This window comes from Gopherus flavomarginatus, chromosome 12, assembly GCF_025201925.1.
Source record: "Gopherus flavomarginatus isolate rGopFla2 chromosome 12, rGopFla2.mat.asm, whole genome shotgun sequence".
Taxonomy (NCBI): domain Eukaryota; kingdom Metazoa; phylum Chordata; order Testudines; family Testudinidae; genus Gopherus; species Gopherus flavomarginatus.
The window spans coordinates 24,531,052-24,558,077 of NC_066628.1; the positions used below are offsets into that span (position 1 = coordinate 24,531,052).

The window sequence follows — 27,026 nt, forward strand, 5'->3', positions numbered from 1 at the left end:
GTAGTGGCTTGCCCGCAGAGGCCGAGTCCCATGGGAGCCATGCGTTAGAGTGGTCAGGGCCTTTAGGTGGTTCACAGCCTCATGCAGGGTGGCTCAATTGAGCCGCCTGGCTCATCAGTAGTTGATTTGTCTCCTGTATTTGCACTGACTCCTGCTGGGTAGCTGTCTGAACTCTGGTAGCCTCTTGTTGAGCCGTGGTGGCCTGCACCAATGCCTTCACTACATCCTCCATTTTTTAATTTTTTTAATATATAGGGGGTGATTTATCCTGCCCTGAGATGGTTTGCCACAAAGTCTCACTCACACATCCCACTTCTCACACCATGTGTGGCAAGGCACCTTCTCGGTCTCCCCAGCCTCCGCTGCTTTTAGACCTGGCGAGACAGGCTTGGGTAACATAGTCCCTCTTGGTGGCATAGGGGAAGTCCGTTCCTTCTCTCCACCAGTCTTTTTAGCTTATTTTTCTCCCTTATGGGAGGGAATGCAGCCTCTCCTCCTGGTGACACTTGCTGTCTTGCTACTCCTAACCTACTGGGAGCAGGACTCCTTCTCTCTCTTCTTCTCCCCCTTTTTCCCCCAGGGGAGGGTTTAAAAAGGTCTCAGGCAGCCCTTAGTTGGAATCAGCTGATCCAAATTAACCTCAGGTAGCTCCCTCTCAGCTGATTCTAACTGATACTCTGGTAACCCCTTCTCAGCTGAACCTGATTGACCTGTAATTATCCCCCAGTTGATAGGGAGGAGGGCCTTTTAACCCTCTGAGACTGATTTCTACCCCCGCTCCCCACAGCTATCTGTCCTGAGTTTATCACAACACACACAAACACACACAGCTTCCAACACCTGATGGAACAGGAATCCTTACCCAGCGAGTTCACAGTCTCATAATTCTCCTGCATCACATCCCTGTAGAGGGCTCTCTGACCCTGGTCCAGCAGAGCCCATTCCTCCTTGGAGAAATACACAGCCACCTCCTCGAAGGTCACTGGCTCCGCTGCAGACATGGCCCTTCCCTGTTCCTCCGGAGTATGGGATAAACTGGACTGGGACACGATTCTGCAGCCTGTCAGCAGGAAGAAGGAAATTTGAGGCAGTTTCAGAAGGGGCGTCAGTCTATTTCACATCTTGTTTCCCCCTAGGTTCTTTCCTGCAGACAGATACTCTAGATTCTGCAATGCTGGGGAAATGCTTAAGCCCAAGATTTTCAGAACTGGCAACAAGAATTAGTTCCCAAATCCAGTCAGGTCTTTCAATAAGTGGCCTGTGCTTCCAAAATGCTGAGCCTGCAACGCTGGGGTTCAGTTCTGAGTGCCCAGCACTGCTCATCATCAGGTCATTTATTCTAGTGCCTGAATATGGATTTACAAAATTAACTTTAGGCTCCTGTACTTACAGCTCTTGGCCTAATCATTTAATTACAGTGCAGACACCGCCCCTGCCACTAGGAATAAACCCACAGAGACATTATTAAATCCTTGGTAACAGAGATTAAATGAAGTCAATGGGACCACTCACATGGCCAATGACAAATAATTATGTAAGTATTCATGGGATCAGATGTGAAGTGAGTAAACAAATCTTATCAAATGGAATCAGTGTGCACACACAGCAGAGACTTAGTGAACCCCATAACACAGCCACATCAAAACAGGTTTTTCCAGACTACAGAGAGGAATGTGTCTGACCAAGGAATTCCATCTCTTTGCTATGCAGTTTCTAGCCAAAACACAATGTGCTAGAGCTGCTGAAAATTTAATTCTAATCCCACCCAAAAAAACACACACACACCATCCAGTGTCTTCTCAGAAACAGACTGAGTGATTCTTCTTCAAAGTTCCTAAAATAAATTCACTGAGGACAGAGACCTGTCACCCTAGAGATGAACACAGGAATTGCCAGACTGGATCAGACCTGAGGTCCACCTAGTAACTTTGGCCCAGATCCACCAAGGGTTTTAGGTGATGCTGCAATCCACAAATGCCCTGATGGGCTGCCACCTAACCCTGTAGGCACCTAAACATACTTGGTGCCTAAACTTTTGCTGTAGAAGTTCCCTCATCCCTAAAGTTCTGCCTCTGAGCATGATGATGGCTACCTCACTCTAGGAGTCTGGACACCCATCTCATGACTAATCCGCCGTATGACCCACAAACTGGGAAAATATAGAAATTCTTTCACTTGGCTCATAGCAGGGGCCAGGTCTGGTAGGTGTGCTCATCAGCTGCCTAGCACATGCTAAGTGAAAGGGAGGAGATGAAAGGAGCAGGCACTCCCATATAACCTTCTCCACAGTGGGTAAGGCTCTCACTCAGCATGGAGTAGACCTTGGTCCACTTCTCCCACCTGCCTGATCTCTGCCATCTCACTGGTAGGTGCCCTCACCACTAGACCAGAGTGTGACTCCTATTTGCCTGTGGGCCCAATATTTAATTATTTGTGCAAAGGGGAAAAACTTCAGCAGGAGAGATTCATTAATAGACCATCCCATAGCCTGGCTGTTAGGACACCCACCTAAGAGGTGACAGATCCCTGGTCAGACTCCTTTGCTTCATCAGGAAGAGGGGAGATTGAAGTGGGAGTTTCCCATATCCCAGGGGAGTCCCCTACCCACTGGGGTGAGGAGAGTTCCTGCTCCTCTGCCTGCCCCTGGCCTCTCTGTAGGGAGTTCAGCAGGTGCTGAACTGATTCTCACAAGAAACACTTCAGGCACCAAACTGCCTGCTTGGAGGAGAGGGGTCCTGGCTTGAGTTCACAAGCAGAGACGGGTGCCTCCCAGGGTGGGCTTAGAACAGACCCGTCATTACGGATCATCTCCCACTGGTTGCCTTCAGCAGCTCCCCCCACCCAGCCTGCTGCCTTCTGTGGATCCCATTGTTAGACCTCTCTCTCTGCCCAGTCACTGTACAGGCAGCCAGGGCACCTAATTCAAGCTTTGTGACCCACAGTGTTCTTCCTGTGACTTTCTAGGTGCACAAACGTTCCCAAGAAAGTCAGTCTGCCCCAGGGTACTGCAGTAAATGGAGCTGGGCAGGGCTGGGAGCTGAGAACCTCCCTCCCCACTGATAGCTCCTGATGCCCCTGCCAGTGTCTACCCCATCTCCCTCCCGCCCCCTCTGCCCTCCCCTCGGGCTGGAAGACTCAGTCCCTGGCCCGGACCAAGGCGTTCGGTCCCCGGAGCTGGCTCGGCTCCTGTAGGCGCTCAGGGGGGCAGAGCTGGGGGGAGGGTCAAGGAGGGTAGCATTTATTTGTGTATTTATTTGGCTGGAAGGAGTTCAAATTTGTATTTTGCTGAAAGGATTTTAATTTGTACTTGTATACTTAGGCTGGGAGGGTATTCCCAGTGTCCATAGCTGAAAGACCCTGTAACACATTCCATCTTAAATTTACAAAGATAATTTTTACTGTTTTTTTCTTTCTTTAATTAAAAGCTTTTTTTGTTTAAGAACCTGATTGTTTTTTTATTCTAGTGAGACCCCAGGGGACTGGGTCTGGATTCACCAGGGAATTGGTAGGGAGAAAGGAGGGAAGGGGAGGAGAGAGGTTAATTTTCTCCCTGTGTTAGGATTACTTTCTCTCTCAGGGAGAGTCTGGGAGGGGGAGAGAGAAGGAGGGGGGAAGGTGCATTTTCCTCTCTGTTTAAGATTCAAGGAGTTTGAATCACAGTGATCTTCCAGGGTAACCCAGGGAGGGGAAGCTGGGAGAGGCAATGGTGGGGGAAAGGGTTTACTTTCCTTGTGTTAAGATCCAGAGGGTCTGGGTCTTGGGAGTCCCCGGGCAAGGTCTTGGGGGGGACCAGAGTGTACCAGGCACTGGAATTCCTGGTTGGTGGCAGCGCTACAGGTTCTAAGCTGGTGATTAAGCTTAGAGGAATTCATGCTGGTACCCCATCTTTTGGACGCTAAGGTTCACAGTGGGGAATTGTACCAAGAAAGGAGCAGTAATAGCTGCTGAAGCCACTGCCCTTACTACCACCAGACTCCCGCAATCAAAGTGTGTTACAGCCTGGGGGCAGAGACAGAAGGGGAAATCCAAAGGAAGGGATGCCAGAATGCGAGCAGGGGCAGGAGAAGAAGAAAAGCAATGAGGTGCAGAAGATGTAGTGAAGGAAGGGGAAATGGTGAAGATGTGGTGAAGGAAGGGGAAATGTGCTCAGGACCCCTCCCTAGGTAGTATTAAAGGTGCTGTATCACACAGGCACACACTATCCAGAACAATTCATAATTTCCATTTGTGTTTTAGATGTTCAAAGAATTTCTTATCAATTTTATTAGCTGTAACAGGCAGAGGCATGTAACCTCATAGCTGCTCACAGATTTATCTTATTGGCAAATTGGACTCCCTTTCTTGTAGTTTTATTCGTTTTAATGGCTGTTTTTTGAAAATGTTTTGTTCCTAGCAGTCCAAAATTATTTTGGTTAACATTATCCAGATAGATGGCATTGAAAAGCAAATCATCCTGGGAAATATTAAGTGACCGTAGTGTCTTAAGCAACCCATCTTATACTTTATTAATAGCTTACTATATTACTATATGAATTGATGTTAATAGCTTAAGCAAACCATCTTATTTTTCTAGTCTATCACTTCCTGGGTTTTCTTATGATTTTGTAACTTGCAGTTTTTATTTCTACATTTTTAGTATTTTTATCCTATTGCACAAATGTATTCTTTATGATCAGATGTTATTAAGATGTATAGATCTCAGGGGCTGCTGTCAAAACGTCTGCAGTTTAATTTGATGCCCCAATGAGCACTGCTTTCCTCAACTGCTGTTTTGTCCATCTATCCAGTGCCTCAGTGCTTTGACATGTCATCACCTGTGCATAGAAAGGACTTCCCAAATTTTCATTAGGAGTACTTTTGTCTGTGAAATCCATCTGAAAGGCCACATTCTACAGTATTTTTACTAAATTTATTTACAGTATTAGACAACCCCAAGAATTCAAAAATAATCATTCATGCACTAAAAATATGATATTTTAAAAAAGAAATACATTTGGGTTCTATTTGTTTACATTTTTGCATCTGTAGGATATATTAGCTTCATATTGTCCAGCTTTTTTCCTTAACCAGGAAGGCTAGAGTCCTTTTAATGAAAGCTGCAATTATCAATGAATCCCTTGATTCCAGCAGCTTGTGCCTTCAGTTAAATACCAAACATTGCCATTGCCATGATAAAATCAGGAGAGTTGGCAACACAGGATACATGTATTTGATTACCTAGAACAGGGGTCGGCAGCCTTTCAGAAGTGGTGTGCCAAGTCTTCATATATTAACTCTGATTTAAGGTTTTGTGTGCCGCTAATATATTTTAACGTTTTTAGAAGGTCTCCTTCTAAAAGTCTATAATATATAACTAAACTATTGTTGTATGTAAAGTAAATAAGGTTTTTAAAATATTTAAGAAGCTTAATTTATAATTAAATTAAAATGCAGAGCCCCCCGGACCAGTGGCCAGGACCCGGGCAGTGTGAGTACCACTGAAAATCAGCTTGCGTGCTGCCTTTTGCACGCGTGCCATAGGTTGCTTACCCTGACCTAGAAACACACAGCATTGGTATGAATAGGAATACTGGTACTACATCAATTAAAGGCTTGTTTAAATTATTTCTAGATAGAGGCCTTCATTTGCAAACAATGATTGGGTGCTACTTCTCCCAAAGAATGATTTAATACCATTTTGGATTTCTAAGTATATTGGTCAACACTATTACCGTTTGCCAAAAGCTAGGAATGGGTGACAAGGGATGGATCACTTCATCTGTTCATTCCCTCTGGAGCATCTGGCATTGGCCACTGTTAGAAGACAGGATACTGGGCCAGATGGACCTTTGGTCTGACCCAGTATGGCTGCTCTTATGTTGACCAACCAAACTTGTAATCTCATCACAAAAAGATATCACGTTAGTTTGACAGGATTTATTTACCATAAACTAATGTTGATTTGCATTAATTACATTACCCTCCTTTAGTTCTTTATTAATTGAGTCTCTTATCAGCTGCTTCATTTTCTTGCCCAGGATCATAGTTAGGATGACAGATCTATAATTACCCATGTCATCCTGTTTACCCCCTTTTAAAAATTGGTGCAACCTTGGCTTTCTGTCGGTCTTCTGGAACTTCCCCAGTGCTCCAAGACTTATTGAAAATCAACATTAAAAGTCCAACAATCTTCTCGGCCATCTCATCTAAAACTCTTGGGTGCAAGTTACCTGGACCTGCTGATTTTAAAATGTATCACTTTAGTAGCTTCTGTTTAACATCCTCCAGGGATACTAGTGGAATGAAAAATGTGTTGTCACCACCATACGATGATTTTTTCCCCCTCAGATACAGAACAGAAATATTTATTGAACATATCTGCTTTTTCTGCATTATTATTGATAATTCTACCATTTCCATCTAGTAATGCACCAATACCTTTCTCATGATTTTTTGTTTCTAATATATTTTTTTAAAAACTCCTTCTTGACTCTAATGACTCTAGATTTCTCCTTGTATTCCTTGGCTTCCTTTTTTTTTTTTTTTTTTTTTTAAGAATTCCTAACTTCTGCTTTATATGTATGATTATCAACTTCCTCTTTCCTCCATTTCTTGTTTATCTATCTAGCTATAATTTTTTGAAGCTGCCTTCACTTCCCCGTTAAACCAAGTTGTTTTTTTTAACCTGTGTGGCCTTCTGCCTTGATTGCAGGACTGTAGCTTTTTTGACACCTAGTAAGATGTTTTTAAATGATGTGCAAATATCATTCACATTTTTCTGATTACATTCTTCCTCCCAGCTGATTTGGCTCATAATTGTTTTCAGCTTTGCAAAATTGGCCCTAGTAAAGTACCAAGTATAGATCTCACTGGTCTGGATTTTATTCTGCTTCTGCATTATAAATATGATCAAGCCATGATCCCTGGTGCCTAAGCTTCCATTAACTTTTAGTTCTGTGATCAGTTTCTCTTTGTCAGTTAAGACAAGGTCTGATTTTAAAAAATCCTCTATGTTGGTTACAACACTATTTTGGTAAGGAAATTGCCATCAATTACATTTAGAAATTCCCAGGGATGTTTTAGCAGTGTTTAATTTTTGCCAGGGCTTGCCAGGGCTGAGCCTTGATACCTCTGGTGGCAGTTCATAGCTCTAGCACCTCTGGGCTTGCTGCATCATTTATGAATATAAAAATATTGCCTGAGCCCCAGCACCTCTTTCATTACGAATTAAACACTGTGTTTTACTACTGGCAGCATGAGACCTACAGACTATGTCACTTAAACTGAAATTTTCATGATCACACAGGGCTTTTTTCCAACACATCAGCAGGGGCCAGGTCCTTATTTCAGGGGATTCTCTTCAATTTTGTCTCAAGCCCCCACCCAGTAATCTATGAACCTCTAATCACACAGGTGCCTTTGCCAGGCAAATCTGTTCCTATTTGCAAGCACAGAGATTTAAACAAATGAAATTCAAAAAAGAACTAGATAAATTCATGGAGGACAGTGTGATGTTGGACTCCATATGATTTTATGAAAATATGCTAATAAGTATGAATATAATATAACTGGAATATGCTTTATGAAAAAAGTCTCTTGTAAGGTATCATTACAAAGCTCAATCTACCGAGTGTGTTCATCCTATTTATATGAATGTATAATTCTTGTTTCTGAAACTAGAAATATGAAATATAACTGAGATCCTATTGCAGTGATGCAAAGTGCGGGCCATTAATGGTGGTTTAGAATCTTGATGGCTCCCATTAACTAGGACTATTAACTGTTTATTTGCAAGCCTTCATGTGAGTCAGGCAGGGAAGAATGAAGGGTTGGGGTCTCACAAGACATGTGACCATGTCACCTGGTACTGGAATCCATCTTAAACCTGAGGCTTTTCCATTTAGAAGTAGGCGTGGGGACAAAAGATTCCCACCTTGTGCCAAAGCTATAAAAGGGGATGGAACAGAACAAAGAGGGTTGCAGTCATGAGAAATCCTCTACCACCTGAGCTGAAACAAAGACTGTACCAGGGGAAAGGATTGGGCCCAGACTAGAAATGAGTCTAGTCTGTGAAAGAAGCTTATTGGAACATCTCTGAGGTGAGATTTATCTGTAATCAGTTTCTTAATGTATTAGGCTTAGACTTGTGTGTTTTTGTTTTATTTTGCTTGGTAATTTCCTTTGTTCTGTCTGTTATTACTTGGAACCACTTAAATCCTATTTTTTATACTTAATAAAATCACTTTTTGCTTATTAATTGACCCAGAGAAAGTAATTAATTCCTGGGGGAGCAAACAGCTGTGCATATCTCTCTATCAGTAGTAAAGAGGGTGGACAGTCTATGAGTTTACCCTGTATAAACTTTATACAGAGTAAAACAGATTTATTTAGGGTTTGGAGCCCATTGGGAACTGGGTGCCAGAGACAGGAGCACTTAAGCTGTTTTCAGTTAAGTCCGCAGCTTGTGGGGGATGTGGTTCAGATCTGGGTCTGTGTTTGCAGCATGCTAGTGTGTCTTGGCTCAACAAGACAGAGTACTGAAGTCCCAAGCTGCCAGGGAAAACAGGCTCAAAGGTAGTCTCAGCACATCAGGTGGCAGTCCCAAGGGGGTTTCTGTGACCCAACACATCACACATAGTCTATCAATGGCTATTAGCCAGGATGGGCAGGGATGGTGTCTCTAACCTCTGTTTGCCAGAATCTGGGAATGGAAGACAGGGAATGGACCACTTGATGATTACAGGGTCTGTTCATTCCCTCTGGGGTATCTGGCATTGTCCACTGTCAAAAGACAGGATACTGGGCTAGAGGGACTTTTGGTCTGACCTAGTATGGCCGTTCTTATTGGGGTGGAGGGGGAGGAGGCCCCATCAGAGTCACTAGGCTGACACAAATGGTTGCTGTGAATTCCTGCTCCCTGTGTCATTCACACAACTGCTCTTTGCCACAGACTGGGGCCTGTGGGTGAATGCAATGGCTGCTGTGCTTTGACAGCTGTTCAGGTGTCCAGAACTGTTGCTGGGCTCCCACCTCTGCTTACCAGTGTCTAGACAACTGGAATTTCTGGTGACTTTTACCCATATGAAGCAATTACATCTCTTAGCTCAGCTTTCCAGGTGCAAGGAGACCAGTAGCCTTAGGCTCGCAGCAGAGTCTCTATCACCCAAAGAGCTCTTCCCAGTGACAAACATAAGTTTCCATCAGGATGACCTCATACAGAGTCATTGTCCAGGCTTTGCCCAGTTGTGGTCTCAAAAGGGTACTCTCAAATATATGGACCCCAAGCAGAAAACTTAGTTAAATTATACCCCAATGTCCCCAAACTAGCAGCAGTTAATATGCAAATGAAGCACTGCCTTGCTTAGCCCACTGCCCTTGATCTCCAGCAGAGAGCTCACTCAGTTACCTCTCTTCTCTTATAGACTTTAGGCCACAGGACTTAGACATGTGTGAGAAGTCATTGAGCCTGTTCTCCACTATGATGTGGTGATCTGTAGCAGACACCAACTAGTACCCCATCTTGTGCTTGGTCTTCTCGGACACTGATCCATAAAACATTCAACATCATTTTCTTCTGAGTCATCAGTGACTTAGAACAAGTATTGTTATTTTTGACATAGGATGCCAAGTCATATCCACCCCCCACACTTTTTGCCCACTTGCTCCTTCCCAGAGAGGTTATAATAATTGATTGTAATATTCCAGTAGTGCAAATTATCTCACCAGGTTTCAGTAACACCAACTAGATCAAAGTTATACTCATAAATGAGTAATTCTAATTCCTCTTAGTTTGTTACCCAGGCTCCTAGCATTGGTATATAGGCAATATGAGTGACTTGCCCCCCTCCTCCCACCCTTGTAAGTCTTTTATGTGGGGTCACGGAAAAACTGTTAAAGCATTTTAAATTGGAAGGAATTAACAGATGCTTCCTACCCCACCCCGTACTCAGAATTTTTTACTCCCTTTCCTTTACTTACTTAGAGCTGGTCTATATGGGGAATTTTTTTTCAGATTAACTTGGGGGGTGGGGGAACATTGGCATAAACTGCCTTGTGTCCACACACACAATTCTCCCCTCCTCAATTTCTCTAACATTTTACTCCACATTAATTAATCCATTTTGGAAGAACTAGTTAATTCAGTCTGAGATTCATGTGGACATATCCCTAATTCAGAATAACTACTCTTCTTCTGACAGTTCTCCCCTTGCTATCCCACATTGCACTGCTTCACACTTAGATCAGACTGTTTACCTATGTGCTCTATACTGTGCTGGGTTCATCATAACCCAATATCACCTTCCCATTTAAATGCTGGCAAGCGGACAGGTCTGTCCCCCACCCCTGCCCCGATTCAAGCTTGTGAAGAATTCACACACCTAGTGTCACATGCCCATTACAGGCAATCATCAAGTGATTCATCCCCTGTTGTCCAGTCCCAGCTTCTAGTGAACAGAGGCTAAGGACACCCAGAGTACGGGGTTTCATCCCTGACCATCTTAGCTAATAACCATTGCTGGATCTAATCTCCATCAATTTATTTAGTTCTTTTTGAACCCTGTTTACTTCTGTTCTTTATAATATCCCTTGGAAATGAGTTTGACGGGTTGATTGTGTGTTGTGTGAAGTACTTCCTTTTGCTTGTTTTAAACCTGCTGCCTATTAATTTCATTGGGTGATCCCTAGTTCTTGTGTTATGAGGAGTAAATAACACTTCTTTATTCACTTTCTCCACACCAGTCACAATTTTGTAGGCCTCTATCATATTCCCTATTAGTTATCTCTTTTCCAAGCTGAAAAGTCCCAGTCTTTTTAACCTCTCCTCAAATGGAAGCTGTTCCATACTCTTAAGCATTTTTGTTGCCCCTCTTTGTACCCTTTCCAATTCTAATATATCTTTTTTGAGATGGGATTACTAGAATTCAAGGTGTGGGCACACCACAAACTGTAGGGTGTCAGGGAGCTGGCACTGAGCCAACCGCCAGCAAGTCTCTCTCACTGATATAGAAGGGTAACAAAATTATACTCAGTACTGGGCCCTCTGACAGACCATCACACTCACAGAACGTCTCCAGCCAAATGACAAAAAAGCCTGCTCTGGGAGCTTGCCACTGAGCCAGTAAGAAGGTGCTTCTCTAACCTCAAGATTTTTGCAGACTTCTACGGCATAGAATACTAAACTGCATCACATTTCACATTATTCAGTATCACATAATATAAATTAAAGCTAAAATACCAAATAGGGGATGTTTGCAGATTTCTTTATCAAACTTTTTACCATATCTATATACATTTAATATTTTTTTGGTTTAATCCTGGATTAAATTTTCCTCTTTCTACACAAGTCTTTAAAAACTGGTAAGACCCCCCCCCCCCGCCCACGGGACTTATATTCCCAAACTTTATTCCAATTTCCCTTTATTCTATTTATTCAAAGTAACACATTTCTTGGCAACCTTTTATATTATTGGAAATTAGCACCTTTTAGCTTAAGCTGTATTAGAAACTCTTAATTTTAATAAAGTCTCACCTGAATGTATTGCTCAGAATACACAAGCACAAACAAAAATTGTTAAAATAGTTCACAGGGAAATCATTTGTAAATTGTGAAGCAAGTTTAGGTAGCAGGGAATAGCAATATCACACACACCCCTCATTTCCAGCAGGATTTAACAATGTATGTCCTTCCTCCATACACACATCTGTACCACCATCATCCCCCCTCACCCCCATCTCTCTGTTACCTTGAAAACAGATTTAGGGTACTCCCAGAATAAGCTCACCTATTGTCCCACCTTGAGTTCATCAAGGAGTTCCCTAAAAACCATTCAATATTAACCAATCTGTTTTCCTAAGGTATGGGTCTGCAGGGGAGCTAAGAAATACCTGGAGGACACAGATACAGCCTTCCGATAAATGATTGACAAGCATTATTCTTTTCCAAAACAAGGCACCTTTTTATTGGTGCAAATAAGAATCCCTAATACAATAACAAACTAACAATCCCCTTATTGATGTTACAAACACAAATTGTGTATAACAAGTAAAAGAGCACCTCAAACCATATTACCTTACTGTTTGAAATGATTCTAAGTGGTTGCACCTTGTTACAGATGGCCAGTCTGTCCTAGGTTGCTAACAGCAGTTTTTAAATGGCTTAAATCTCGCACATTTCTTTCTCTATCAAGACACACTCTTACATCTTTAACGCAGACATATGCACGTACTCACTAACACTATACTATGCTGTACTATAATTATAATTGGCAGGTTTACTCCGCCTGCTGACACAGGACTCCTTCTGGTGCCCCTGCTTGCTTCTGCTGCCTTCTTCAGGACTCCCCTTGTCCACTCTTCTCTCCTCAGCTCTATCTGTACTGTTTGCTACTCACTGACATCGACTTTTATACTGTCCTGTCAAAACATTCTAGATGCCTTTTTTCCCCCAGTATACTACATTCACGTTTGTTTGAATGGCCTGGTGTTTTTTGTGATCTTCACTGCACATGCTCAATACCAACATTCCAAACATTCCAGAAATACTCAGTACCATCATTTACCTCAGAGTTATGATCTGCTGACCTCTCTTCTACTTTTGGTTGCACATATTCCATAAATATCATGTGACCTGCAGCTTCCAATAGTGGAGTGACTCTTGCTTATTCAAAATGAAGTCTCAGGAATTTCTCTGCTATCATCTCCTCCTTCCCGAAACAATTAAGCATATATTCAAGCCAAAGAGCATACTATTTTATAGATATGCCACATTTAGCATATTGGATTTCATAAATACAATAAAAACAACAATGGAGCATTAGGAAAACCCTCGATTTTAAGTCTTTGAGAGGCAGTAGCTACAAATAAAATGTCCTTAAGATTCAGTGTATTTTAAATGCTTTAGCAGTACATATTTTGCATTAACAACTTACCTGGCACATTTAGCAAAATAAATATATATATATATATAAATGAAACAGACGCAAACATCCACATTCACACACTTACCCAGACTTTTGAAGGTAACATGAAAAAACAGGGCATGAGGATAAGAGTTGCCCAAGATTTTAGGAGACATTTTCATGATTGTTTGAAATTTTTATTCAGTGAAAACTTTGTATCCATTCTTTGTTAGTTGTCATGCATTTACCCATGTTAAAGCACATCATACATAAGCTCTCCCCAACCTCATTAGGCATTACATTCCCACTGTTATGTTTCTAGTCACTTTTTCACAGAAGGGCAGAAATACTAAATACATAAATACTTCCAAAGGCATCGGGAGGAATGGGTATACATACAGGGGCAAAACTGCAAGACTGGTCATAACTGACTCAGATGAAGAACACTGTACCATAATCAAAATCTCCTGGTCTCTATATGTCTAGCGATATTTTAGCGAAATACCTCCAAAGCAACAACAACTTTTGTTAGTGCCATGAGACATATTGGAGCCTCACAGAATAACAGTGACTAAATACCTAAAAGTAAGATGGGGAGCAAAGACATTGAGAGAATTGTGCTGTGACACTGCTGCAAAATGCCAACGCCAGACCCTTTGGACTAATAAAAAAAGCCCTGTGATATAATGAAAATATATCAGCGTCTTTACATTTGTACCAATATTTTATAGAGCTATCTGCAAAACAATTACTCCACCCATTCACCCACCCCATTTTATTTTTCAATCACACTGAAGCGGTCCCACAGAATTAATTGCCCTGTGCAGATATAAAACTTTACATTGTATAGAGCCTTTAATACTGTAACTTCTAGCACCACCTCAGTCCCCTCTCGTACAACGTTATGATTTTGTTTTATTGAAAGAGGCAGTGTCTGATTAAATGAAAATGCCAATACAATGTTTAAAAGAGAGACTATCCCAACTTAGAAAAAAAAACAAAAGCATTAGCTTGTTTTTAAAATTTTGCCTAAATGAATTGCTCACTATGAAGAAACACCCATCAGAGAAAAACTTCTCTAAATCTCTTTACAAATACAGGATGTATGACTTTTAATAGGCTCATCATTTTGTGAATTGTGAAGAAAGTTTTAAATTCTGGGATACTGTATTAAAAAAACCACCCACCCACATTTACAGGGGGATTTTACAATCAAAACATGAAATTTTAAAAGACAGGGACAGCCTGGCACTGTCATCTAAAGAAACATGCCCCTCCATGCCCACCCAACACCCCACTTCTTCACCTGACTTTTCTTTAATCTACAACTACCACCTTCTGCTAACCACACAATTTTTAATCACATCAAATAAAGTTTTAAAATACAAACAATCCTAACTTTTAAAAGATTAACATGAAAAAACAGGGTATAGGGATAAGAGAGCTGGCTTGGATTTTAGGGGAAATTTGACATTTGTTTGAAATACTTTTTAGTGAAACTACTGTATGCATTCTTCGTTAATTGTCAGGCTTTAGCACAGGCATTTGTGACACAGAAGCTCTCCCCAGCTTCGTGAAGCTTTATTACCCCTATTGTTTTGCCAATCTTTCTAATCACTTTGTCCTGGCCAATCAGAAATAGTAACAATAAATAAATAAAATAACCATAACAAAATCATTGGGAGGATTACATACTTGGTGATACTTTGTGGTGGTATTTGTGCAGAGCAACAATTCTTTTTTTATCATTACATTGAAGAAGTCCTAAAGAGTAAAGTTTTCCCTGTTCTTATATAACGCTTTACATTTTACTTTTACACAATGTGTCACCTCAGGCTAGTTTACACTAGAAGTGCTGGAATGGCATAGTTGCACTGATATAGCTGCGCTGCTGTAGTGCATCCGGTAAAGATGCTCTTAAGTCGATGGGTGAGAGTTCTTCCATTGGCATAATAAAACCACCTCCACAAGAGATAGTAGACACCGGCACTTAGGTTGGTGTAACTTAGGTCGCTCAGAGGGGTGGCTTATTCACACACCTGAGTGACATAAGTTACGCTGACAGTGGTAGTGTGTACAAGCCCCTAGATATTTTACAATGTCAAATAATACAAGACAGTAGATGGTAGAAGTGAGAAATTACAGAAAACTGTGTTATGGCGAGTACAGCTGTAATGCAGAGAAATTAAGGGGGAATTAAAAGGCATAGTTGAAGTAGAAGGGGGTGTAATTGAAGAGGAGATTTGAAGCAACGGGAGCCAACTGGTTCAGGGTACACCACTTCCCATAAATCCTTCTCCCCCCACCCCCATACAAGAACATAGGGCTCTTTTCAGTGGAACGGGTGTGTATGCCTTTTGTTTTTAATGAACTGTACCCTTTCAACAAGTATGAACTATAAAATACAAAACAAAGTGTTGAAATGTCTTCACCTTCACGCCTTCCCTTTTTACTACGGTCTCCATCCCACTATGCACTGATCAGAAGTTGCTCCTTACCTGGGAGGAGACCAGGCCTTTTAAAGCATTGCCCTAAAACTATTGGCTTAGAAAGTACTGTGCAACCATCATATAGAAGAGGACACGCCATTCAAAAGGGTCTGTGAGTTAAAAATGGAGGCTCCTCACAGTCCCTTGAATTAAGTCTCGCCAGCACTGGCACTCAAAGAGCTCATGAAGAGACACCAGACAGAGGAAACAATGGGAACGGAAGGAACCAATATACCCTTGGCACAACCAGTGCATGCCACTCTGGAAGCATGTCATGCAAGCAGGGCAATGGGGAGAGCAGCTGATGAAGGTTATCAAGACAGTGCAGAGGGGAAGCATGAGGCCAGACCGCTGACCCAACTTTGGTTTAACACTCCAGATCCCAACCAGGATATCCCAATTCAAACAGGGGGCGGGGGGTTGGAGAGGGCTGGTAATAGGACCTGGCCATGCTAGCTCAGTGGACTCACATGTTCAGCTTCCAGTTGAAAGGTCAATGGAATGAGACTATCCCAAGGCAATTTTAAAAAAAACAAAACACGTGATCTGAAGAGGTCTCTTGACACACAAAGGAAATATTTTCAAGCACAGTATAAAAACTAATATGATGCCCTTATCTGCATTTCTTATTTTAAATCTCTCAGCAGCTGAATGATGGTTCTTTAGAGACCTGGGAGAATGTGTCCGCTGAAAGCCATGAAGGAACAAACAGTTTGGGCCTGGCGTGCTTTTGTCCTGGCCCAAAACCAGATGCTCCGTAGGCAGGAGTGCAGGAACAGTTTTTATAGTGAGGGTGTTGAGAGCCATTGAACCAAACTGTAAACGCTGTATATAATGGAAACCACTTCAAGCCAAGGGGTGTGGCAGCACCCCCAGAACCCCTATGTCTGTAGGATACCAAAAGAAAAGGGGATGCTGATTCTATAGATGCATACTATCTAACTCTGAGGAAGAAATCTGGCATGGAGGCTGTGCTAACCCACAACTAATCAAACTGTTCTGCTTTTGATTGTACAAGTTGCCATAAGATATTTGTGCCTGTTTAACCGAGGAATACTGTGCTCAAGCAGTGGAGTGGGTGAACAATGTGACAGATGCTAGAGACCCAGATAAAGTGTTAGATAAAATAATCAGACCCTCAGATAAATGCTTAATGCAGAATCTTGAACCTCTTCTTCCTTCAGCAAATTACAAAACCCTGTTGTGAAAAATAAATAAATAAAAGAACTGTCTGTAAAATAACTAAGTTAGAGGCTGCTTTGGGAACAAAACTGCTGATGCAAAAATAAAATAAAAGTGAGGGGGGAACGGGGGTTGTAAATAAAATGTCAGTTGCAAATGCCAGTGTGAAGCATGTTTTTCATGGGGTGCCCCATCGTCACATGAACCGATCGTCACTGAGCTATTTGGCTCCTCATGCAAATCCTATGAAAACACAGCCCCATGCCTACAGCATCTGAGGCACTGCTTTGCCCCTAGCAGGCCAGGAAGCAACTTGAAGATAAGAATCGAGACCTGAACTTGATTCGATATTCTATGGGAAGCCAGAGTAGAGACTGAGGGCAGGCCTGAGTTGTCCATACATAGCCTTTGTCGAGAGAAGTGCTGCAGTGTTCTGTACTAGCTGGAATTTCCTAAGTGCTGACGCTTTCGTTCCCAGGTCTATAGTACTGTTGTAGTCCAGCCAACAGATGACAAAGGTGTGAACAACTACTGAGGCCAGCTTATTGTCCGCCAGGATGGGACAGAGTCCTCTAGTCAACTAGAGATGAGAGAAAGCATTACTCACAGGGGCAGCTATGTGAAAGCTTAGTGTCAACAAGGAATCCAAGAATGCTCCCACGCTACATGGGGAATTGGCCAATTGCAAGTAATTGATTTAGATGTAGGAGCTGATCACAGGACATTCAGAGCTTTCTGAAATGTAATACTCAAATCTCATCACAACATGGAAATCTTATCTCAGCCTCCTGCTCTGCACGACTCTGTCCCAGAAGGGTGGTTCCATTCTCTGCTTTGACAACCATTACATATCCACATTACACAGCCACTTCAGCCTGACCTGACTCACTGAGACTGCGGGAACCAACAGAGATGTCATTCACTTTGCCCATCCCTAGCTAGAACACTTCTGTGGTTTCTCCCCTGTGTGGATTCTCTGATGTGAAAAAAGGTAGGTGCTCCGAGTGAAGGTTTTCCCACACTCGCTGCACTTATAGGGCCGCTCTCCTGTGTGGGTTCTCTGGTGTATAATAAGGTCTGAACGCAGACAGAAGCCTTTACCGCACTCGGGGCATTTGTAGGGCCTCTCTCCCGTGTGGGTTCTCTGGTGTTTTCTAAAATGAGATCGATCACTGAAGGTTTTTGCACAGGTCAGGCATATATAAGGTCTCTCTCCCGTGTGGGTTCTGTGGTGTGTAACCAGGTACGAGCGCCTCCTGAAGCTTTTCCCACACTCAGGACATTTGTAGGGCATCTCTCCCGTGTGGATTCGCTGGTGTGTATTAAAATGTGACTTGTCACTGAAGCTTTTCCCGCAGTCGGGGCATTTGTAGGGTCGCTCTCCCGTGTGGGTTCTCTGGTGTATAACTAGGTATGAGTTCCGACTGAAGCTTTTCTCGCATTGTGGGCATTTGTAGGGCTTCTCTCCTGTGTGGATCCTCTGGTGGGTCTTAAATTGCGATCTATCACCAAAGCATCTCTCGCAGGTCAGGCATTTGTAGGGTCTCTCCCCAGTGTGGGTTCTCTGGTGAATGACAAGGTGTGAGCTCTGACTGAAGCTCTTCCCACACTCGGGGCATTTGTAGGGTCTCTCTCCTGTGTGGGTTCTCTGATGGGAAGTAAGGAGGTGGTACTGAGGGAAGCTTTTCCCACAGTCAGTGCATATGTAGGATTTCTGCCCCAAGTGGATTCTCTGGTGAAGATTGAGGTCTGAGCTCTTGCTGAAACTTTTCTCACAGTCCGGGCACTTATAGGGGTTTTCTCCCATGTGGATTTTCTGGTGAATAATAAGAACAGATCTCCAACGGAAGCTCTTCCCACACTCACCACAGGTGAAGGGTCCCTCTCCAGCAGGGATCCTCGGTTGAACAATATCTCTGATTTCCTCTATTCTTCTGCTCCTCTGGGTGGATTTACCCCATCTACCCCCTGGCTGGTTTCTCTGCTGCCTCTCTGGCCTCCGCTGCCTCTCACAGGCTTCTCCCTGCTCAGGTCTCTGGGAAACATGCCCTTCAGCTCTTCCCGATACCATCGTGTATGGTTCTACTTGATGAGGACCTTCCTGCTGAAGATTTTCTTCGTTGTTCCCACTCACCGTCCCACCACCTGCTGGGACAGAGACAAAATCCAGACAGGAATCACTCCGTTTGCCAGGCAGACAGAGAACAACAGAAAGAGGTATGGCACAGGGGGAATATACCCCAACGACTACTGGGGACCAATAAAATAAGATTTGAATCACCTCCCAAACCCTTCCTCAGACAGGAGAGAGCTGGTGACCAATTCCACCTCCTTGTCCCATCTGAATATTGATGAGGGCAGCAGCTATAGGGTTACACAGAACTGGTGAAACTGCCCAAGAATAAAAATATTGATTTCTGAGTCAATTTAGTTGTCACCTCACCTGTGTGAATGTTTCTCAGGATCTCTTTTTCCTCATAACCCTGGAGATCAGGGACCCATGGCTTCTCCTCACATTCCAGACGGGAGATCATGTCAGATTTGGAAATTGGAAATCCTGCTTGAGGGGCAAGGAAACAAGTGTTGATCTTGTTCATTAGGGTCAGAACTGTTACTATTTCGAGATCCATGATCTAAGCAGAAAAACCCAGAAAGGCTCCTTCCTCTCCCTCCCCCAACCCTACAGAGACTGCGCTATACATCGTAAAGATCCAATGAGGCACTATTCTGGAGCAAGGGTTCAACCACTCTGCCTAGGGAATGGCCCTAACTTATTCCCATGAGGAGCTGAGCATAGTTGCTACACTCTTTAGGTATCTGGGGTACAACCAAGTCTCCATCGCTGTCAATTTTAACCCCTCCATCCCTCCTCACACACATATATGCCTCCACAACACAAACCAGAGCAGGAAAATATTAAGGGCTGGTAAAAAAAAATCCACACCTCTGAACGACTTAGTTAAGCCAACCTAAATCTCTGTGCAGACAGCAATAAGTTGATGGAAGAATTCTGTCGATCCAGCAACCGCCTCTCAGGGAGGTAGATTACCTATAGCAATGGGAGTTCCCCTCCCATTGCTGTAGTACATGTGTACACTGAAGCACTACAGCAGTACACCTGCAGCTGTGCTGCTGTAGCGTTTTAAGTGTAGACACAGCCTTAGGGAACTAAAAGGAATACATTCAGGAAATGGAAGGAGGCCATGTCTCCAAGGAAGCATACATGAAAATAGCACAAGCATGTAGGGACAAACTCAGGAAAGCCAAGGGAAAGAATGAGTTATAGCTGGCAAGGAATGTTAGAGACAACCAAGAAGGGGTTCTATAAACATGTCAGGCAGAAAAGAAAGATCAAGGACAGTGTGGGTCCACTGCTCAGTGGAGAAGGTGAGCTGGTAACGGAAGATGATAGGAAGGCAGAGGTGCTCAAATGCCTACTTTGCTTCTGTCTTCTCACAAAAAATAGCATGGATGATTAGCAAAGTTACCATAGATAATACAGGGGAAGGGTTACAGATTAGGATAAGTAAAGAACGTGTCAGAGATCTTCTGCCAATTAGAATGAATTCAAATCAGCAGGGCTGAATGCTATTCACCACAGGCTGCTGAGGGAATTAGCTGAAGAAATCTCAGTCACTGGCAATAACATCTGCAAACTCATGGATGTCAGGATAGATCCCAGATGACTGAAGCAGGGCTAACGTAGTGCTCATCTTTAATGGCAGGTCTATACTACGGCAGAGACTGACACTCTGAGATCAATCCACTGGCGGTCGATTTAGCGGGTCTAGTAAAAACCTGCCAAATCAACTGCAGATCACTCTCCAGTCGACCCCTGTACTCTAACCCTGATGAGAAGAGTAAGAAAAGTTGACAGGAGATTTTCTCCCGTTGACCCCACGCGGTGTAGACCCTGCAATAACTCTACCTAAGGTACGTCAGCTCCAGCTATATTATTCACATAGCTGGAGTTGTGTTGCGTAGCGCAGGTTGACTTACTGTGGAAGTGTAGACATAGCCTGAAAAGGGGAAAAAAGAGGAGTCAGGGAACTACTGACCTGTCATCCTGACTTCAATACCTGGGAAGTTACTAGAGCAATGTATAAAACATTCAGTTTGCAAATACCAGGAGGATGAAGTGGTGATCACTAGCAGCCAGCATGGATTTACCAAGAAGAAATCATTTCAAACCAGCTTGATTTCCTTCTGTGACAAGGTAACTAGTTTGGTGCATGGGAGAATGCAGTGGACATAATATACCTGGACTTCAGCAAGGCTTCTGACAATCCCACATGACATTTTGATAAGTAATCTGAAGAAAAATGAGCTTGGTAGCACTACCATTAAGTGGATACATAATTGGTTACACAATCACAAACAAAGAGTAACTATTAATGGAATGATGTCAGATTGGAGGGAGGTCTCAAGAGGAGTTCAACAGGGATCTGTTCTGGGCCCAGTGTTGTTTAACATCTTTATTAATGGCCCGGCTGTAAGTATAGAGAGCATACTGATCAAATGTGCAGATGACACAAAGTGGGGGGAGGGGGAGAGTTGCCAACACTTTGCAGGACAGAGCTAAAATTCTGACGGATCTTGACAAATTGGAGAACTGGACTATAGACAACAAAATGAAATTCAACAAAGACAAATGTAAGGTGCTAAACTTAGGGAAGAGAAACCAAATGCAAAAATGCAGAATGAGGGATAACTGGTTTGGCAGCAGCACGGCTGAGAAGGATCTGGGAATTGTGGTGGATCACGACCTCAACACAAGTCAGCAATGTGATGCTGTTGCAAAAAAAGCAAAGCAATTTTAGGTTGCATTAACAGAGGCATAGTGCAAGTCAGAGGAGGTGACAGTTCAGCTCTATTCAACACTGGTTAGGTCTCAGCTGGAGTACTGTGTTCAATTTAGGTCATCAATGTATAGAAAGGATATGGAGAAACTGGAAAGGATCCAGACGTATGTGATCAAAGGGATGGAATGCAAGCCATATGAGCAAAGGCTGAAGGAACTGGGTATGTTTAGTTTGGAAAAAAGGAGATGAAGCGGGGACGTGACAATGATCTTCAAATACTTGAAAGGTTGCCATAAAAAAGATGGAGAAAAGTTGCTCTCTCTTGTCACAGAGGGAAGGACAAGAGGTGGTGGGCTCAAACTATAGCATAGCGGATTTAGACTAAATCTCAGGAAAAAGTTCCTAACTATAAGAACAGTCGGACAATGGAACAGATACCTCGGGAGGTTGTGGAAGTACCTTCATTGGAGGTTTTCAAAAGGAGGCTGGATAGCCATCTGTCTTGGATGGTTTAGACACAACAAATCCTGCATCTTGGCAGTGGGTAAGACCCTTCTGGTCCCTTCTAACCATATGATTTAGGCTGTGAGCTCTTTGGGTGGGGACTCTCTCACTGTGGGTCTGTGCAGTGCCTAGCTCAAGGGGGCAGTGATCACTGATTCGGGCCTTTAGGTGCTGCCTAAATACGAGTTGCCGAGAAATAAACAGAGGAACTACCACCCAGGGCCTGGAAAGAAAATCACTAGACACCTGCCCACAGTCTGGAACAGACAGCAAAAAGCTTCCTGTCATGGGAGTCATGATGGAAGAGCATTAGGGCACATCCAATGGCTGGTCACTGGTCATTCAGCCCTTCCCATCACCCATGAGACCTGTTCTGCACCCACAGAGTCCTGAGTCTGAGTTCAGTATGAGACACAAAGACTAGCCTTCCTCTCTCTTCCCCCCGGCCATTGCAGCAATATACCCCACCAAATTCGTCTGGACCATAAATAAACCCTTGCTCAGCCCCACTGCCCCATGCCCTTTCTAGCAGGTGGAAGAGAATTGAGAACATCTGGGGCCTCCCACTAACAAAGCTGGCTGAGGCAGACCACAGACAAGATGAAGTGCATTTGAAAACTGGCCACTGGGGACCTGGGCAGAGCTATCTCAGAGGCTCCAAAGAATGTTAGCCCTGGGAACAGGAGGAGACAATGAGTTTGTCCCACTTGAAAACCTTAGTTATGGGAAAGCTAGCATTGTTAATGTCCCTGCATCTTCTTTCCTGGGGTATTGAGGGGCCAGTCTCTCACACAGGAGATCTGGGACTATCATGTGAAATCTGGGGGACCAGTGAAGAACCATGCACAGAAACTTACCAAGATGCTCCAGAGACAACCCCCACCTCCCGCAACACACACACACAGAGTTTCTAATACCCAAAGGGACAGGAATCCTTACCCAGCGAGGTCACAGTCTCATAATTCTCCTGCATGACGCCCCAGTAAAATGCTCTCTGACTCAGGTCCAGCAGAGCCCACTCTTCCTCTGTGAAATACACAGCCACTTCCTCAAAGGTCACTGGTTCTACTGTAGACATTTCCCTTCCCTTCCCTCTGGGAGAATGGGACAATCTAGACTTGGATGTTACTTTGCAGCCTGTCAGGGTGAGAAGGAAAATTAGCCCATTTCACACCCCAATTCCCCCCAGGTTCTTTCTCTGCAGACACATTCTAGACTCTGCCGACACATTCTAGACTCTGCCATGTTCCCACGTTTCCCCAAATGGTTCTGCAAAGATTTTCAAAATCTAGCCTTGGCAGTTCACAGTCCCTGCACCTCTGGCCTTGCTGCATCAGTTATGAATATAAAAAAATTGCTTGAGCCCAAGCACCTCTTACATAACAAATTAAGCACTGCCCAAAATCCACATTCATTTCTCTCAATAAGTTGTCTGAGATTCCAAAATACTCAGCCAGAAACATTGGAATTCATTTCTGAATGCCTTTTATTCAGGTGCCTGAACACAGACTTAGCCCACGTCCAGACTAACCCGCTGTATCGGCGGGTTAAAATCGATTGCTCGGGGATCAATATATCGCGTCTAGTCTGGACGCGATATATCGATCCCCGAGCGTGCTTACATCGATTCCGGAACTCCATCAACCCGAACGGAGTTCCGGAATCGACACGGAGAGCCGCGGATATCGATCCCGCACCGTCTGGACGGGTGAGTAACTCGATCTTAGAAATTCGACTTCAGCTACGTTATTCACGTAGCTGAAGTTGCGTATCTAAGATCGATTTTCCTCCCCTAGTCTGGACGTGCGCTTAGAAACCTACCTTAAGGCTCTTGTATTTCAAGACCCTGGCCTGGTCACTTTATTTCAGTGCAGGTGCCACCTCTCCCACCAGGACTAATCCGACTGAGGCATTGTTAAAACCGCTGGGTAACAGAGATTTAAGTGAAGTCAATGGGACCACTCACATGGCCAAAGACAAACATATAAGTGTTTACCTGATCAGATCTGAAGTTAGTACACACATCATAACTAAAAGAAAAAAAATCAGTGTGTACGCACAATGGAGATTTACCAACCCTTATAACAAAGAAATATCAAAACAGCTCTTTGAATATTATAGAGATGTGAGTGTCTGAGCCAGAAATTCTGTCAAATGTAGTTTCTAGCCAAAATTTTTAACATGCAAGGGCTGTTGAAAATTTGATTAAATTTTTTTATGCATAGTGCTTCTTTCTCAAAAACAGGCTGGGTGTCTTTTCCTCAATGTTCCTACAATAAATTCACACCTGGACAGAAATTTTCAATCCTAAAGATGAGCATACGATTTGCAAGACTGAATCAGACCCAAGGACCATCTAGTAATTCTGAGCATGTTAAAAGGAAAGGAACTGATCCCTTCATGCTGAAGTTGTGCAGCCAAAGAGCAGAATCCAAGGAACCGCTTTGGGGATCCCCCTGACACTGTCCCCAGGGCAGCACATTCCCCCAGCAGCGCCGGCATCAGGCAGAGGCAGGAACTGGCTTTCCCTCTCCCCGCTCCTCGCCTTGTCCAGGAAAGTCAGTCTGCCCCGGGGTGCTGCAGGGAATGGGGCTTGGCAGGGCTGGGAGCCGGGAACCTCCCTCCCCACTGATTGTTCCTGCCAGTCTCTCCCCTGCCCCTTCTCCCCTCCCCTCGGGCTGGGAGACTCGGTCCCTGGCCCGGCCCCGGGCGTTCGCTCCCCGGAGCTGGCTCGGCTCCTGCAGGCGCTCACGGGAGCAGAGCCGGGGGGAGGGGTTTCAAGGTGAGCAGCAGCTCTGGGACTCGCAGACCCCCGCCCCCCCGGAAGCAGAGCTCGGGCGAGGAGGGGTCGGTGGTGCAGAGTCACTTTCCTGTCCGGCCCCAGCCCTTCCCCCGGGTCTCTCCCCTCACCTGCAGGCTCCGGCTCAGGGGCTGGTGTCGGCAGAGCCCGGGGCTGCCCCAGGGGTGGTTCCAGCCCCCGGAGAGAGTCCCCCCGGCTGGGCACAGAGGGGCGCTGGGGAAGGGCTCTCCCCGCACACACCCCGCTGGCAAGCAGCAGCGGCGCAGCCCGGGCTCCCGGCTCACAATGGAGGCGGCAGCAGCGTCTGACCCGGGAAGCTCAGCCCCGGATCTCCGGCGGAGAGCAGCAGGCTGGAGCCAGGCGGATGCTCAGTAACAGCTGCTGAAGCCGCTGCCCTCACTCTGCCCATACTCCCGCCAGATTCTTGTTTCCGGCAGTCAAAAGGGGGGCAGGGGGGTGCTCAGGGAAAGGCGATGCAGAGAGAGGCCGAATCATGGTCCAACGTCCAGGCGCTGCGGGATGGGGCCGGGGACGGGGCCCCGGGAGGGGGGCAGAGGGGATAAAAGTTAGTGCAGACAGGGTGAGCTAGCTGCAGGGCTGCCAGACGGTGGGGGGGGCTTGTGTTCCTGGCTGGCTGGAACATCTCAGCTCCCCCTCCCCTGACCTGGGTGTTACAGGCGCAGTGTCAGCCGTGCCTAGACAAGGCAGCTCTTCCCTGTCTGAACGGCCTGCTGAGCTGCTGAAGGAGGCCGGAATCAGTGAAATATTGTTGTAAACCACACACCCACACCACATACAACGCACACACAGAACACAACGCACACGCACACACAACACACAGAGAAATCATCATTTTCATCTGGTTTGGGTGTTTAAAAAAAGTCTTCGGCAATTTCTGTGGCTGTATCATGCAGGCCTCATAGCAGTTCACTTGTTTGACTTCTTGGAGTTCTGATTGCCAGGATTGGCCTCCCTTTCCTGTAATCCACTGTCAGTGTAGCTTCACTCCTTTTAATTATTTAATGTTTGCAATTATTTTTAGCTCATTGCTTTTACCACTCCAACATTTATTTTGGTTCACATTTTGTGCAGATGAATCGAATGTTGCTACTTTAATTATTATAATAGCAAATAATCATGAGCAATATAATTGTTAAGATTAATAATTAATATTAAATTATGCCAATAGCTTAAGCAATCGCGTCTCACAGTGAGTTCTAGTACAACACTTCCTGTGTTTTACTGTGATTTTGTAATATGCCATTTTTCTCCATAGTACAAGTTAATTATTTGTGATTTATGATCACATGACTGAGTTCTTGGATTGTCATCAGCATACAGAAGTTGCCATTTTCTTTGATACAGTGAGGATTGCCTTTCTCAGTTATAGTTTTGCCTTTCTTTGCAACACCCTTGTGCTTTTTTCACATTGCACCACTTGTGTGTAGAACTAACTTCCCAATGTATTCAGTAAGGGCACTGTACTATCCTGTATGAAATTCCTTTCAAAGGCAAATTTGCACTGTAATTTTTATTAAATATAGATGTACACTATCAAAACTGTATGACTCGTGCACCAAAAATTATGAACTTTTAAAAAATAAATATATTTTGGGTTCTTTTTGTCTGCCTTTTTGTTTCTGATCCTTTAGGGTGCACTGGTTTCATATTTTCAGGCTTTTTTTTGCTGCAGCCATGAAAGACTAGAAACTTTGTTGTTGGTTTTTTAAGAAAAGCTGTGTTGTTCAACCAATCCTTTGATTCCAGTGTTGTCCCTGACCCTGTTCTCCTTCCCTCGGCAGTATGTTGTGATCCACCTTCCACGTGCCTGCACAAGGATTGTGGGTTGTGCAGGGCGCTGTGCTCCCCAAAGCATCTCTGTCCATTCCAGTGGAGGCATCAGGGTTCTTCAAAATCTGCTCTGGCTGCAGAACGTGGTGCCATGCAGAAGAGTCAACAGCAGAGTGTGCTGCCACATGCACAGGTGCAGTCACAGATGTGGTGACTGGCACAGCTACTGGTGGTGGAACTGAACTATCCCTGCTGCTGGCCCATGCATTCAGCATCTGCTCCAGGATCAGTCCTGTTCCACGTTCCTACACTCTTAATCCAGGAACTTCTCCTTCACCTTCTTGAACTCCAGGTGCTCTTTGCTCCTGCGTGCCAAAATCCTGAAAAGATCCTCCATGTTCCTCAGTGTGGACCAGTTCTAGCACCCAGAGTCCTGGGTGAAAGGCTTCGCCTAGCGCGGAAGTGCCTGCCGGTGGAATGAAACAGAAAGCATATTAATTGTATGCTGCAAGGGGAAAAAAATAAAGAATCCCCCCACCTGGCTTTCTGCATCTACACATGGCTGTGGATTGCAGTGTTT

At 44.3% G+C, this 27,026-nt stretch overlaps 2 protein-coding genes across 2 annotated transcripts in view; both read right to left on the minus strand.

Annotated features, from left to right (window-relative positions):
• LOC127032442 (zinc finger protein 883-like) overlaps positions 1 to 27,026 on the minus strand; it is a 257,088-nt gene that overhangs the window by 93,403 nt on the left and 136,659 nt on the right. The window lies entirely within an intron of this gene.
• LOC127033073 (zinc finger protein 300-like) overlaps positions 17,441 to 27,026 on the minus strand; it is a 28,882-nt gene continuing 19,296 nt past the window's right edge. Inside the window, exons 6-9 of the mRNA XM_050920879.1 lie at positions 24,766 to 24,959; positions 22,795 to 22,992; positions 18,993 to 19,109; positions 17,441 to 18,697 (exon numbers count right to left, since the gene is read on the minus strand). Of these exons, the coding sequence (XP_050776836.1) occupies positions 17,484 to 18,697; positions 18,993 to 19,109; positions 22,795 to 22,992; positions 24,766 to 24,959 (1,723 nt within the window). The 3' untranslated portion in view covers positions 17,441 to 17,483. The remainder of the gene's footprint in view (positions 18,698 to 18,992; positions 19,110 to 22,794; positions 22,993 to 24,765; positions 24,960 to 27,026) is intronic.